Here is a 15,179-nt window from a genome sequence, read left to right as displayed (position 1 = left end):
GCGAAAAAAATGTGTTAGAAAAATAGCTGGGGGACCAAACAGACAAATCCATTAGCCTGGCTATTTCTGTAAAGATACATTTAGTTCGTTATAGAAAATATTTATCTGACAGAAATACATGGGGGTGGCACATTGGGGTGGTTTAAATTAGTTTTCAATGCATTAATAAGCCTACAGTCATAATATTAAGTGTAATCTGTACAGCTCTCGGATTGTATCAGATAAATATAACATATTCCAATATTTTGTGTAGTTTTAATTTAGAATCCACTTGCATCACGCGCATAAACCTTTTCAGTACCATGGACAAGTCCCTCTGCGCCCTCTGCACGTTTCCCGTCTGCTCTGCCTCGCTAAGATGTTAAACCATGCATAAAGGCATCACGACAACGGTTCATCATTTCTAGACTAGTTTATTCAGAGTACAGATTCATGGTACATGGAGCAGCTTTACACCTTGACGAATCACTTAGTTATAACTTCCATAATTGGTTGTTTTTAGTAAGTAAATGTGTTGGTTTTTTGCGGTGCGTTCTGTTGTTTTAGTTTCACTGGAGGCATACCAACACCGTGTGAAACTAACTGCTTTTGCCTTGCGGACTTAATTAAGGATAATGTGACAGGTTGAGGTAGGCTAACTTAAGCATAATAAGCTGTCCCTCAAAACACTAGCCTTTACATCAAACGGAGTCGCCTCATTTACAAGCAGTTTATGCACTTGCACTGACGTCAATGGAATGGTCTTGGATGTATATAACCCTTAAGAAAGAGGCGTTCTCCAATCGCCATTTATCGGGGCTTTTCGGACCGGGGTCTCAATTGACACTTTTCTAGCCGGTGTGCAACTTTTTCGGCATCAGGAGACAAAGTACCGGTAAGTGGTTTATTTAGCTTTCTTTTGTTTCACCTTTTTAGTTTGTGATGCTGAATTCAGAATATCAAGGACACACAGCAATTCGTTGGGTCATTTTTGTATCATCAAAACAATTATTTATGTTTAATTTACATATTTACAAAGCTGAAGAAGCATGTGCATGCTTGTTTCAGTAACTCAACGATGTATGTATCCATTGTGTGCCAATTAACCACGCCTATAAATAGCCTGCTCATATGCATATGTTTTTAATGTAAAGAGAAACATAATATTTTGTTACGTTTGTTGTTTATTACTGTGTACGTTAAGCTTGCCTTTAGACTAATTTTAGTAAGAATGTGATAGCCTATTTGTTTTTGCTTTGAACACAATTGTTAAATACGTGCAATTCAAAGTTTTAGTGTACTTTGAGTTCTAGTGCTTTTTCCTAATATTTGTACACATCTCTCCGTAACAGGGCACCGTTTTGTTCGTCTGTCCAGCACTATGAAGCCTGTTCCCCTGATCCTGCTCCTTGCCACTGTTCTCCTCAGCTCTCACATCCCCCACAGTGTCTGTAGACCACGGGACCTGGCAATGTTCGACGGCCATGGCTACAAGAGTCAGCTGGACGAGGTGTTGCTGAAGGCAGGCGATAACGCAGTTTCCTACCTTATAGGTGAAAAGATACTGAGGTATTTGCAAAGAAATCCCCGGTTGCAGGCAGGTCTCCATCCACAGTTTCCCTTTGAGGTGACGCCCCTGGGCTCGAGGGGTCTTGGTCACCTGGCGCGCAGTTTGCCGCCCTTGGAGGAGCAGCGCGCACTTGAGGAGGGCAACAGCCTGGAAGACCTCGTAGAGATGACCAAGAGAAACAATGACCCCCCAATCTCCATCGACCTCACTTTCCACCTTCTGAGAAATATGATCGAAATGGCGAGGATCGAGAGTCAGAAGGAGCAAGCGGAGTTAAACCGCAAGTATCTAGATGAAGTTGGAAAGTGATACAGCAAGTGTCGTCAACAAGGGAGAAAACATCAAGATAAAACAACTCACAGAAAACAACAAAGCCCCTGGCACTCTCAGACCTACGAATTAGTTTAGCTTTTTCTTTGTATTTAACCGTTGGTTTCTCTGCCATTCGTCATCATAAGACACTACCTGTGCATAAAAATAACTTCCCCCACCTGTCCAAAAAGCCTTTAAAAATCAACGGCTATAAATGATTGACTGCCAAGACCCCATCTACAAGGGAATCATAATGTGGCGCCTTGACAACTATTCCCAGAGATATGGCATAGTGTGAATACTCCGGATCTCACACCTCTGTTGTGTATTCTCACCTTTGGATGTCCGGAGCATTGTAGTTGGCCTACAACAATAATATTGCCAGAATCAAATTGGGTTACAAGTTGCCCTCATGTGGAATAAGTGCAACATGTTTTGTTAGTTGTAGCCTAAATGGTTCGTACTAGCTAAATAACAAAGACAGGTAGGCTAATCATTGTTTCCAGCAATAAATGTTATAGGCCTTTTATAACACATTGGAGGAAAATAATGCTGTGTAAATTGATATTGGCTACCAATATGTGATCTTTCAATGGTCAGTTGTGTGACTCATTTTGTTGATGACTTTAAGGGACAACGATCGTCAATATAGGTACATTGAGTCCTTTTCCTGAGATTTATTTTTGTTCAATAACTGAAAAAGATGGAATAACATTGAACACCGGCATAGATTAAAACTAATCAGGTAAAGCACTCAAGTAATATTGTCATTTCATTACTGTATTTACTGTATGCCAATTGTTTAATTTATGGTGATTATCGATTTGCCCTTGGTTTGTTAGCTCACTTGGCAGGCAGCCATCTAGCCAGCAGAAGAAGCCTTTTCACATTGTTTCAGGTATGTGGTCTGGCATTGCCCGAAGGTTTCTGTGATACAACTAATCTCCATTCTAATCTGAGACAAAGTGAACATATCCTACACTTAACACCACTTCCACTCTCTGTATTATCTTTCCATCCAAGCAAGTACACTATCCTCTATACTGTACCTAGCATGCTGACGTTAAACAAACAACTAAGAAAAAAATGTAAGGGTTCATTTTATGTTCACTGTTTTGTCAAAGCCCTAATCATGGACATATTGTATGATCACATGGTTTAGCAGTAAAGAAAAGCTTTTTTGCCCTTTATATTTTTTAATAAAAAAGTTCTGAAAAATGTCAGTTGAGTGTGTCATAGTCTCTTACAGTAGTGAATGTAATAAAGGAAACTATTCTGCTGAATAAACTACCAAAATAATTTATTCCTACATCTGTAAACAGATGCTGCTGAAGATCCTCTTCCCTATTGAAATTCAAATAAACTCCTTGCATAGTTACTTAAACTCTCGCTAAACACTCATTGCAAAACCCCTATGGCCAAATATCTAACCTCCATGGCCAAACACTCATTGCAGTTATCGCCTTTAACTCTCATTAAATTGAACTTTACAGCAGTTGCCTCTCTTCTTTTTAAAAGCATAACGTGTGGAAGCCAACATAATGGTGTGATGGTTGGTGAGAGTCTCTGCGAACTTGTGCGAGCTCATCAAAATGCCACCCAGCCTGGTGTTTCTATGACTCAGACAGTCAGTATGGTGGTGGATCTGCTGCCTTGTTCCTCTCTTTGTTAACACCATAGATACATTCAATGACTAATTCTTAACACCACCTCAAATCCCACTGGAGATCAAAGCAGCAGCTGTAGCTCAAGATCAGGGTTGGTAACACAAACATTTGCTCAAAAAAGGAGAGGGGGTATATCATAATGAGATTTTTATATATATATATATATATATATATATATACCATTTTGTAAGCTGAGGCTAAAATGTGCATATACTATACAGTCAGATCATTAAATTTTGTCATCATACACTTTCATGATTAGTCTTTAAGCTGCTTCGGTCTCTACAATATTATTCATACTTGTGGAACTTGTTAAGGTTGTTGTAAGATGAAGAGGTAGTCAACATGTCCTGTTTCACACATGTACAAGGGAATTAGATGTTTTGTTGTTGTTGCATATCCCACTCCCCCTGAGAACCTGGGAGAGTGGGTCACAGCCAGAGATCAGCCATTATTGACAGCGACGTGGAGCTATTAGGGTTATGTCTTGCTCAAGGGCAGATAGACAGATTTCACCTAGTTGGCTCAGGGATTCGAACATGCAACCTTTCGGTTAAAGCTCTAGTAGGAGTGTGAGGTGAGATAAAAACATGACACAACAATGTATTCGTCCTACTTTACAACATGCACAATTCAAACCAACAGTGGTATACATTTAATTTGATTATTCTTAGTTTATCATATTTACACACAATACACAGGTTTTTCTACATAGAGTATATCTGGTGGGTGGAAAGGGAGGCCTTCCACAGTGTGGTGTTTGATCTTTATGCTCTGTTGCAGATCTGTAATTCACACAATGTAAATCCTGTGGACAGCAAAACCAGTTGACAGCAGAATGGTAAAGGCAAACTTCAATACTCTGGATGGATGTGTGCAGGGGATTACCATAAACCCACTATAAGTAGTCCTTTCTTGACTGGAAGAACCCTGATTAAAAGAAAAGATCAGTTTGTGTCATTCTTTTGTCTTTTATATTATGTTTGTTGTGTAGAAAATATTTCACCTTTTATTTTCATTGTTTTTTTGTTTGTTTTTCCTGTAAAGCACATTACGTTGCATTCCATGTCTGAAATGTGCTGTATAAATAAAGCTTGATTTGATTAATGTACATGTCACGGATCATGGAATTGGCCATTCTGTTCTGTCTTATCCTTCTTGTAGTGTGAAGAGTTGATGTTGGAACAGCTTGTTGCCAGAAAACGACATGCGTCAACCTCTGATCCATGTCTGACGGCCTCCAGTGTTCTGTCTCCATTCATAGTCAGGAAACTCTCACTGTGGTGTTCACACACACATACACACATCTTCATCATCCCACCAGAATTCTCAATAAATTACTCCCTGTCCCGGCTCTGTTATCCCCCCTTCCTTCAATCAATCAATCAATCAGGGGTCGACAGCCCCAGTGACAAGGTCAGCTCCTTTGAGCACTCTGGGTCAGGTCCATTTATCTACAACAACCCAAAAATACCCAGCACATGCAAGGTGGGGCAATAGTTATTTATAACTATGTTATTTCTAACTATGTATTATAAGTAATGAAACAGGTTACAAAAGCATGGCTCAGATGTATGTGTGTGTGTATGTGTGTCCCTGGAGATGCAGGAAAGGTCTATTCTTCACTACCTATCAAGCTGAGGTCCCAAGGCACCAGGAGGCAGAGCTTTTGGCCTTTTTAACAGCGCTGGAATATCTGACCGTGGCCATTCATGAAATGTGTGCTTCCAGTTTATTCATCTCTGGCATGTTACAGTGACGCTGTGAGGCTGAAGGGTCTCTTTGGTTTTAAGATGGATCGTTGTACATTTGGAGGTAGCTAGGGGAATATGGAATTGATTGATCACAGAGGAAAAATAATGCATCGTCTTTCCATTTGAAATGAGTATGCTGTGAGGTAAACAAGACAAGTGATCCATATTCTGGACAAGAAACACTTGATTTCAGCCTTTAGGGCAATGTTTAAGACTGATGTCATAAGAAACTATATATAAAAGCCTTTGGGTTTGTAGCCTAAATGTTGTAAATGTGGGTACAGGAATAAAGCAGAGGAGCAGCATACTATATGCTGGTTTGTTTTTTGATATTAACCTGAGGGATCCTTTTCAACTACTGGTATCTCCCATAGTCTACGTCCACCGCTGCCAGTGATGCCAGGTCCTGACCCCCCTCATCCAGATCATAACCATCCTCTCCATCCTCTCCCTGGGAACCTGCGACCACATACAGCGCACCACATTAAGACAGACCAACAAAAACAAGGGAAATGGTCTTGAACGTGCGATTTCAGGGGTAATGTTTGGAGCTAATGATGTGTCACTGACGTCACTTACCTGAGGCTAAAGTCAAATATAGAGAAACCTTACATTTTAGTCATTTAGCAGACGCTCTTATCCAGAGCGACTTACAGTTAGTGAGTGCATACATTTTTTCATACTTAATGGCCAAACTCTCCATATATGGTCGTATTGTACAGATACCTGAGGCCCTACCTGTGTTGAAGTCAATGGTCCTTAGCATGTCTGCCACATCCTCTGTGTTGACGACAAAATGGGCCATGCTCTCATAACCCGGCTCTGGACGCTCCATGTTGGACGCCTTGGCAGTGGCAGAGATCCTGACAAGGACGCAGTGGGGAGGTCACAACTCAGAGACAAACAAATAGGTGACGACAGCAATGGATGGCAGCGTCCCCCGTCCCCCGTCCCCTGTGGCTGGTAGTGACGCAGGCTGGGTAGGTCTGCTCGATAACTCTACAGGTGGATAGCTTCATTATGATGCATTAGCTATCAGCAGGCAGCAATCACACATAACTGCAAACCACACACATCTCTCATGCAGTTACTTTCAGTTTACAGTCACTGCAATTGGTGTGTTAGTTTATTTTAGTGCTTGTGTTAGTGAATGTAATGCAATTTGTGACTTTCCAGCTAAACACCCCATAAGAAGCAGAATGGAACACTAAACAGATGAAAATAAGAATTTTACTTACTGTTTAAATATATCTTTGATGCTCTGTGGAGAAAATAAATGATCAGTAGGCTATTGCGTGTAGTTTCAATTCCTGCACTTCAATTTCTGAGGTAAATTAGTGCTATATATACTCTAGAATAAGTTTGTAGAGTTTTATATTATTTTTATTCATTTACAATTCATTTAATTTCTATAGCATCCTCTTCTCTCGATCTTCTGAATCACTCGCTCAGTTTGAGTCATTCATAAAACGTGCACCTGCCACGGTCCTGACACTGACACTCACGCTAGCGCTAACAGTTAGGGCTCTATTCAATCCGCATCGCGGAAGTTCAGATTTACAGCGTGATTGAAATTTAAAGGCAATGTTTCCGCTTTAGCGGAGACTGCATTCACAGTAAACGCTGCATATGTCGGCTCAATCGGAAATTACTTTGACATTTCTATTGTGGGATCTGTATCACTCAGGTTTACAGATTGAATAGAGCCCTAAATCGGTTGACAAAACAAAGTGCTTGTAGCATGGACAATGAAGGAGTTGAATAAAGAGACACTTAGATTGTGAGCCTTCACTCAATCTGTAGCTTTTTATAAAGCAAGGGACCTGCATGGAGGAGAGGAGTGTTGGATGAATGGCATGAATGGCACCATCTATCTCTCGCCTGGCGGGGGTTTAAACTACCTGCGGTCTGCAGCAGGGGCACGTCGTCCCACCTTGCTCTATTACATTGTATTGAAGGCCAGTAGGCCAGCAGTCAAAGAATGAGGCAGGAGTCCCCCGCAGGGGAGGTAGGTGTGTGTGTGTGTGTGTGTAGGTTTGTCACCAGTTGATCAATGCCTGACCCCTGGGGCTGGAACTCCAGAGGATGCTTCCAGTGTATTGATGGAGAGCGGTGTCAATCACCTCCACAGGGTTACAGTGTGCGTGATCAGAGAATCACAGGACCAGAGTTCCTAGGGGTGTTTTTAAAAGCAGTGTCCCCGCCGACTCCCCTGCTGGGCTTTCTACTCATCACTCCTCCCCTGCTCGATACGGCGAAGCCAGAGAGGGCGAAGCACTGCATGACACCCCATTGATCATCGATAGTGGTTTCTCTAAACCTGAGTTAAAGGATGAAAGGATCCTTTACTGCATCTTTGGGCATATCAATGACCCCGGTCCCAGCATGTACAGGATGTAGACTGTCATTTGTTCAGGTCAGGGGTGAGAGGGGGGGACTATAGTCTCTATGGTGTCTGTGACTCATCATCACTGTTATTACTTTATGCCTTATCATGTCTCATGTGGATTGGGCAGAGCTATTGATCAAACAACTGATCATATTACAGTCAACTCTGATTCTAGTGCAGTTTCCGAGGGGCTGAAACAGGCAAATTTTCTGCTCAAGAAGGTATATCTTAACATATACCGGTAATCGTGCTGGAATGACCATCATTCCATTCCATTCAAAGACATACCGGTACACACCCCAGGTCGAGTTACTGAGGCCAGACAGTGCACCCAGGTTCAGGGCTAGTGTTCCATCCATAGTGCCTACCTGTAGGAACACGGCCATCTGTGGCTCCTCCATGGACTGGATGGCTGTCCCCACCAGCTTGACGGAACCCTCCAGGTGGTCTCCGTGGCGACGCATGAGGGAGTGGACGTAACCCAGCTTGTCATCCTGCTGGTGGCTGATCATCCCCACCAACTCCTCCTTCCTCTCCTCCAGGATGGCATAGAGCCCGTCAAACTTATCACACAGACTCTGCTTCTGACGACGCCCGTTCTCCTGCACACAGACACCCATTGAACACTTTATAATAACTTTCATGAATAAGCCTTTATAAATGCTTATACATTTGTACAGCTTCTTGATATGCCACACCTGTCAGGTGGATGGATAATCTTGGCAAAGTAGAAATGCTCACTAACAGGGATGTAAGCAAATTTGTGCCAAACATTTGAGAGAAATACGATTTTTGTGCATATGGAAAATGTCTGGGATCTTTTATTTCAGCTCATGAAACATGGGACCAACACTTTACATGTAACGCTTATATTTTTGTTCAGCGTATCAATAGTTTATAAATCATGTATTACTATTTATTCATGCTAGTTATTACAATACAACATGTTCTTCACAGTGATGTGAGTAGTGTGTGTGGTGACCCCACAGTGAGTGATTGTGACTGTGAGGTGAGAAGTGTGAGTGGTTGTAGTGGGTGACATTCTCACCTGGATTGTCCTGCAGATCTCCTCCATTTTAGAGAGGAGGGCCTGGATACGGTCGTTCCCCGCCACCAAGATGGTGATGCTGTCGCTCAGCTCCGTCTATAGCCAATCACAACAGAGCATGATGAGTCAATGTCTCAAATGTACTCACTACACCAGTGGTCATCAACCCTGGTCCTGCTGGAGGACTAAAGGATAAGAAGGCTTTTGTTCCAACCCTGCACTAACACATTAGGTCAGGGTTTCCCAACCCTCTCCTCGGGCCCCCCCCAGACGTTTCACATTTTAGTTTTAACCCTAAACTGGCACACCGGATTCAATTTCTCAAAGGCTTGATGATTAGTTTACTATTTTAATGGGGGGGTTAGGGTTAGGGTGCGAGTAGAGGCTTGGGAAACCCTGCATTAGGTGGTAGTTCATACAATTGTGAAAATTGAAATATTTAAAGTGTTGTTTTTTAACAATGCATAAAACATTGAGTGAGCAATGAGTGCAAAGAAAAATGTCACCAAAGCCATCTGCTCAATAACATGTCTGTTGCTATGGTCCATTCATACTGTTTTAGCTTATGTAAGTAGATATAGTACATATGTAAACTTTCAACTGTATGTATCATGTTTGTGTGGGTGGCGTTCGTCTTTAGTATTACGCAACAGCCAGACACATTGTCCATCCTTAACAAGTGACCTTCAGTTGAGTCCCACCATATGGTGTCCTCCAGGCTGGTATAGACGGACTCTCACTTTGATATTAGTCAACGTTCACCTTAATGCTGGAGAGAAGAGCTAGTTAGCGGGCAGCCAGCAGCAAGGGAGGAGCTGAGCCTCTGACTTGAGCTCAGAGGAGAATGACTCAAGTCCCAGTGCTGTGGATGGATGAGTCACTCAGAGAGAGAGAGAGAGAGAGTGCCAGGGAGAACTATAGGAGCTAATGTTCAGGCATGCCTCTCTCTGCTTGGGCCGACAGTACACAGCATGGCCAGAGGTGGAGGAGATTTGAGAGAGAGGGGAGTGAGATGACCAGTTTGGCATGAGAGTTTATAGTGAGTGAGTTAGAGGGAGAAAGGTTGGGAGTAGAAATTAGTGGCAGCAGACCAGGGCACCGCTGTGTATGTGTGTTTGTCCACATGAAGGACAGACAGACACGAATGCTGCACACGACTCAGGGGTGTGATATACAACATTAGCTGTTGTCGTGCCACCAGGCTGACAGGGCCATTGCGCGTGTGTGTGCATGCATGTGAGGTGAGACCCGGCCCGCACAGTGTGAGAACCCCCGCAGGACAGCCACAACTCAATACATCTGTCTGCTGTCACTACACTCAGCACACACACACACACACACACACACACACACACACACACACACACACACACACACACACACACACACACACACACACACACACACACACACACACACACACACACACACACACACACACACACACACACACACACACACACACACACACACACACACACACACACACCACTTTAAATAACATTCAAATCTCTCTCTGGGGGACATGATGAATAGAGAGTGACAAAGTAAGTAAGCTGTTATATGGGATAATTCATTTTCATTGTAAGGACGATCTAACAGACAGGAAGACAGACAGCCTACATTTTAGTCATTTAGCAGACGCTCGTATCCAGAGCGACTTACAGTTAGTTAGTGAGTGCATACATTATTTTTCTATTTACTTTTATTTTTCATACTGGCCCCCCGTGGGAATCGAACCCACAACCCTGGCGTTGCAAACGCCATGCTCTACCAACTGAGCTACATCCCTGCCGGCCATTCCCTCCCCTACCCTGGACGACGCTGGGCCAATTGTGCGCCGCCCCATGGGTCTCCCGGTCGCAGCCGGCTATGACAGAGCCTGGATTCGAACCAGGATCTCTAGTGGCACAGCTAGCACTGCGATGCAGTGCCTTAGACCACTGCGCCACTCGGATATAGAGTGACATCACAATCAGACCCTTGGCCCTGAGTCAGGGTGTTTCCTTACCTTCTGTCTCTTGTAGACGTTCTGCAAGGGGGCCACCTCACAGTCCTTGTGCTGGCCAAACACTTTGCACATGGAGCAGGTGGGCGTCTCACAGCTCAGGCAGTAGATGTTGATCTTCTCCTCATCATGCTCCTGACACATCAGCTGCTGCTGCTCCAGCTTGGTGGGGTTCAGGGGCCTGCAGGGACACAGAAGTAAAGGAATTACCTGTTATAGAGACACTCAATCACACACACACACACACACATACACACACACACACACACACACACACACACACACACACAGATGCCTCTGTCTTATGAGACTCATCACTTCTGTCCATGACAGAGGAAATATCCTTATGGGAACAGCCCTTACAAGGAATTAGGGGATTTCACCAACAGTTTACCTCATATGTAATTTACAGCTATTGACCACCATTCTCCAGGGGAAAAGTCCACTCTTCGTTTCACAGTCACTGGAACAGCTGATGATGAACTAGCTTTGGTAATGTTTCATTTCTCTCCGTTGCTCTGCTGGGTTGAGATGCTATAATATAACTGCAAGCCAATTTACAAAGTCGATAAATGTAATTGAGGAATATAATTTCGAGTGTAATTAGATAGATTGTTCATATAGCTCAAATCTGTGTTACAGACCAAAAGTACTTCCCTTGATGTAATTATATTATATTTTATATTTATCGTGTCAAGTGACAAGGCATGAAAAAGCTGTAATATTGCTACAGGTTTCCAAACGATATATATATTGGAAAAGACTGCCACCCAGTGGCCTTCTATACAAAGTGAGACTGTGTACTCAGAGATGGGTCCTATTTCTGTCGTTGAACGAATATATACCACATACTACACATTCAGCGATGGAATATAAATTGTTCGTTTGTTTACAGCCAAAAATACCAAGGGCTTTTAAATAGGGCCGTAATGCGCTTTTACAACACCCAGTAGTAATAAATTACAGTACTGCTCTCTACTGGTAAACAGACATTACTGCCCGATGGTATCCTATTTCGAACAGCTCCATACACTTCCTCCAGATTCTTGACCTCACCCCCACCCCCACCGCTTGAGGTTACTGCTATAGGATCACCTATTCACCTGGAAATGTTAGGCTATTGTCTGTTTTACGGCATTGAAGTAACTTCGTGGTATATACCTTTTTTGTTTCTTTTTTTAAATATGTAACTTAATGTCTTTATTTTTTTTGATGTGTTTGAAGGCACTCGGTTTTCTGGAATAAGTTGAAAGCCAGACGGAGCCGACATCCAGCACCATACAGGTCCAAAGAGTGGTAGGATTAGGATAGAAAGTAGGATAAAAGTACTAACCCTAACCCTAGAATGGTAATACAATGCACCTACAGTAATTGCAGCACTTCCCAAATATAAAATCTATGGTACTTAACCCCCAGAATCACACGTCTGTAGCTGTGTCAATGCCACAAGAGGACATATGGTTCTCATGTTTACCACTCCATCGAGGCAGCGATAAAGTGTGCTTGTTATAACACCAACATTGAGGACTGCCAGGGACTGAGGTTTCCATATTCCTGGTATGTTAAAATGACACAGCTGATGAACACACACAGAAGCTCTAGTGACACCATTAGAATAAAAACAGATGCCTAGGTCTGTTGCATGAGCGGTGAATATTTTGGAAGCAATATTTCATGGCTGAGTTCACCTAAGGTTGTAGTAGTAGCACATGCCTTGTGCTCATGGCTACTGTTGACATGGCTATTGTTGACATGACAAGTCAACAGAGGTCAGCAGAAGTGTGAAGGCACGTTGTATGGATGATGTTGACATTTGGTGAGCATTCTGGTTCAGGTGGATACTTACAGAAAGCAGTCACGTACCCCTTACACACACAGACACAGACACACACACACACGCACACACACACACACACACCTGACCTGCTGGACTCTTCTTGTTTGTAGATGTCTATGATGTTCTCTACTAGCAGGTTCCTCTGTAGGCCATACACACCATGACGGTCCAACACCACTTCGTGACGACATGACGGGCAGCGGAACCGCCCCCCCGTGGACATAGACCTGGACCCTCGAGACTGCCACAGGGGGTTGGCAGCCTGGGTGGGGAGGGTCAGAGGGGGGTAGTGGAGTCAAAGGGTAAAGCATCACTCTAACTGGGGGTATTGAGGAGTTAAGGGAGGATATGGACAACAGCTGTTTGACACAGATACTGTATGTTGTGTACTCAAGAGGAAACCAAAACATGATTCTGCACTGAGCAGTGCTTAACACTGGGTACAAAGTGACCTACCACTGAGTTACACACCTCTTTAAGGCCTCAAAGGTGATATGATATCAAGAAGACTGACATTGCTAGACAGCTTAGCCAGGATAGACCCACAACCCATGATCATGTCAGTCAGTGTGAGGGACCTTTCACACAGAAACTAACGTTAATCTACGGAGCCACTGATCCATCCACCTGCCACTAAATATTGGTTTGTCTTGTTGCCTGGCAACAAACTTCTCAGAGCTTCTCCTTGCACACCAGCAGATATGATCCTCTACAGTCGATACTTCATGACAAAGACCTCAACCAAAAGTGATTAAGGCTGTGGACACCGTAGACATGTTTATATTGAATAAGGCTAAATAGTTCCGACTATGTGGAGTAGTTAGTAATTACTATAAATAAGTGAAATGTATCCTGTCTTGGTCTGTGATGAGTAGACCACTTTCCACCAGAGAAGGCTGGTGGAAGGAGCTATAGGAGGACAGGCTCATTGTAATGGCTGGAATGGAATCAATGGAACGGAGTCAAATATGTGGTTTCCATATGTTTGATACCATTTCATATTTCCATTCCAGCCATTACAATGACCCCGTCCCCATATAGCTCCTCCCACCAGTCTCTGTTGCTTTCCACTAAAGGCCACGACCTGAGAGGCAGAGCTTGTTGCATCCTCTCTCTCCCCCAGGACTGAGGCAGCTGTTGGAGTCTCTCATATCTGAATGGCTCCTTGAGTTCGAACAGTCAATTGAAGGGTTCAACAGGACCAAAGATATACACTGAGTGTAAAAAAACATTAGGTACACCTTCCTAATATTGAGTTGCATCCCCTTTTGCCCTCAGAAGAGCCTCAGTTAGTCGGGGCATGGACTCTACAAGGTGTTGAAAGCGTTCCACAGGGCTGCTGGCCCATGTTGACTCCAATGCTTCCCACAGTTGTGTCAAGTTGGCTGTATGTCCTTTGGGTGGTGGACCATTCTTGATCCACACGGGAAACTCTTGAGCGTGAAAAACCCAGCAGCTTTGCAGTTCTTAGTACACTCAAACTGGTGAGGGAGTGGGAATCTGAACACACTATTGCAGTAATGTCTGTTTTGTATATACACTGAGTGTACAAAACATTAGGAACACGACATAGACTGACCAGGTGAATGCTATGATCCCTTGTTGATTTCACCTGTTAAATCCACTTCAATCAGTGTAGAGGAGACAGGTTAAAGAAGGATTTTTAAGCCATGAGACAATTGAGACATGGATTGTGTATGTTTGCCATTCAGAGGGTGAATGGGCAAGACAAAATATTTAAGTGCCTTTGAACAAGGTATGGTAGTAGGTGCCAGGCGCACCGGTTTGAGTGTGTCAAGAACTGCAACGCTGCTGGGTTTTTTGCACTCAACAGTTTCCTGTGTGTATCAAGAATGGTCCACCACCCAAAGGACATCCATTGAACTTGACACAACTGTAGGAAACATTGGAGTCAACATGGGCCAACAACCCTGTGGAATGTTTTCGACATCTTGTAGAGTCCATGCCCCGACGGATCGAGGCTGTTCTGAGGGCAAAAGGGGGTGAAACTCAATATTTTTCTAATGTTTTGTACATTCAGTGTATGGTATGAGTCCCCCTTCATGGTCTTTGAGAGTAACTGATATGATTGTACAAAGAATGGCTCTCCAAGGCCCGGTTTATGCCATGATAAATAGAGATCATGTTCTGCTCTAACACTGTGATCCCCCTTAGAGCCATAACACCTCACTGTGTATTTTTTACTTTCACAAGTAACTATGGGTGTCATGGGCAGTCGAAGCTAAACAGCACTACTCATAAGACATGTACTCTGCTCAGCACCTGGAAACAGTGGAATCATGGCTCCAAAATCACAGACCACTGCTGGACCACTAATGGACTACACATGGCCTCAGAACAGGAGAGTGATGCAAAAAAACGTCCTCCCCTCTTACCTGGAAGACGTCGTTGACACACTTCCTGCAGAGGTTGTGTTGGCAGGGCAGTATAACCACAGGCTTGGTGAACATCTCCAGGCAGATGGGGCAGATGAGCTGCTTCTCCAGGTTTTCCATGGTGCTCGAATCCTCCAGCTGCACAGGTTTGTAGCCCAGCGCAAAGTTCATCCCAAACACTGGACTGTGTGAAGCTCTGAGTCTTTCTGAAGCTCTGAA

General features: G+C 43.5%; 2 protein-coding genes across 2 annotated transcripts; one reads left to right on the top strand and one right to left on the bottom strand.

Annotated features, from left to right (window-relative positions):
• Positions 1 to 4,562, top strand: LOC121548887 (UI). Its single transcript, XM_041860525.2, has 2 exons — positions 1 to 874; positions 1,332 to 4,562. The coding sequence occupies exon 2, from the start codon at positions 1,361 to 1,363 to the stop codon at positions 1,856 to 1,858; it is 498 nt and encodes a 165-aa protein (XP_041716459.1). The 5' UTR covers positions 1 to 874; positions 1,332 to 1,360; the 3' UTR covers positions 1,859 to 4,562.
• Positions 4,563 to 5,089: 527 nt separating this feature from the next.
• LOC121548888 (tripartite motif-containing protein 54) lies at positions 5,090 to 15,179 on the bottom strand. Its single transcript, XM_041860526.1, has 8 exons — positions 14,961 to 15,179; positions 12,651 to 12,826; positions 10,731 to 10,908; positions 8,720 to 8,815; positions 8,040 to 8,273; positions 6,521 to 6,543; positions 6,021 to 6,145; positions 5,090 to 5,741 (listed from the first exon to the last, which is right to left on the bottom strand). Exons 1-8 carry the CDS (start codon positions 15,129 to 15,131, stop codon positions 5,638 to 5,640), a joined length of 1,107 nt encoding a protein of 368 aa, XP_041716460.1. The 5' UTR covers positions 15,132 to 15,179; the 3' UTR covers positions 5,090 to 5,637.

The sequence above is a fragment of the Coregonus clupeaformis genome, chromosome 33, assembly GCF_020615455.1.
Source record: "Coregonus clupeaformis isolate EN_2021a chromosome 33, ASM2061545v1, whole genome shotgun sequence".
Classification (NCBI taxonomy): Eukaryota; Metazoa; Chordata; class Actinopteri; order Salmoniformes; family Salmonidae; genus Coregonus; species Coregonus clupeaformis.
This window is presented reverse-complemented; position numbering and strand designations above follow the sequence as displayed.

Excerpts from the sequence above, each read along its gene's own strand:
- LOC121548887 (XM_041860525.2), top strand. The coding sequence starts at position 1,361 with ATGAAGCCTGTTCCCCTGATCCTGCTCCTTGCCACTGTTCTCCTCAGC.
- LOC121548888 (XM_041860526.1), bottom strand. The coding sequence starts at position 15,131 with ATGAACTTTGCGCTGGGCTACAAACCTGTGCAGCTGGAGGATTCGAGC. Across the intron at positions 8,274-8,719 it reads AGATCTGCAGGACAATCCAG|GAGAACGGGCGTCGTCAGAA; the intron begins GTGAGAATGTCA and ends GTCTGTGTGCAG. Across the intron at positions 6,146-6,520 it reads ATCAAAGATATATTTAAACA|GATCTCTGCCACTGCCAAGG; the intron begins GTAAGTAAAATT and ends CGTCCTTGTCAG.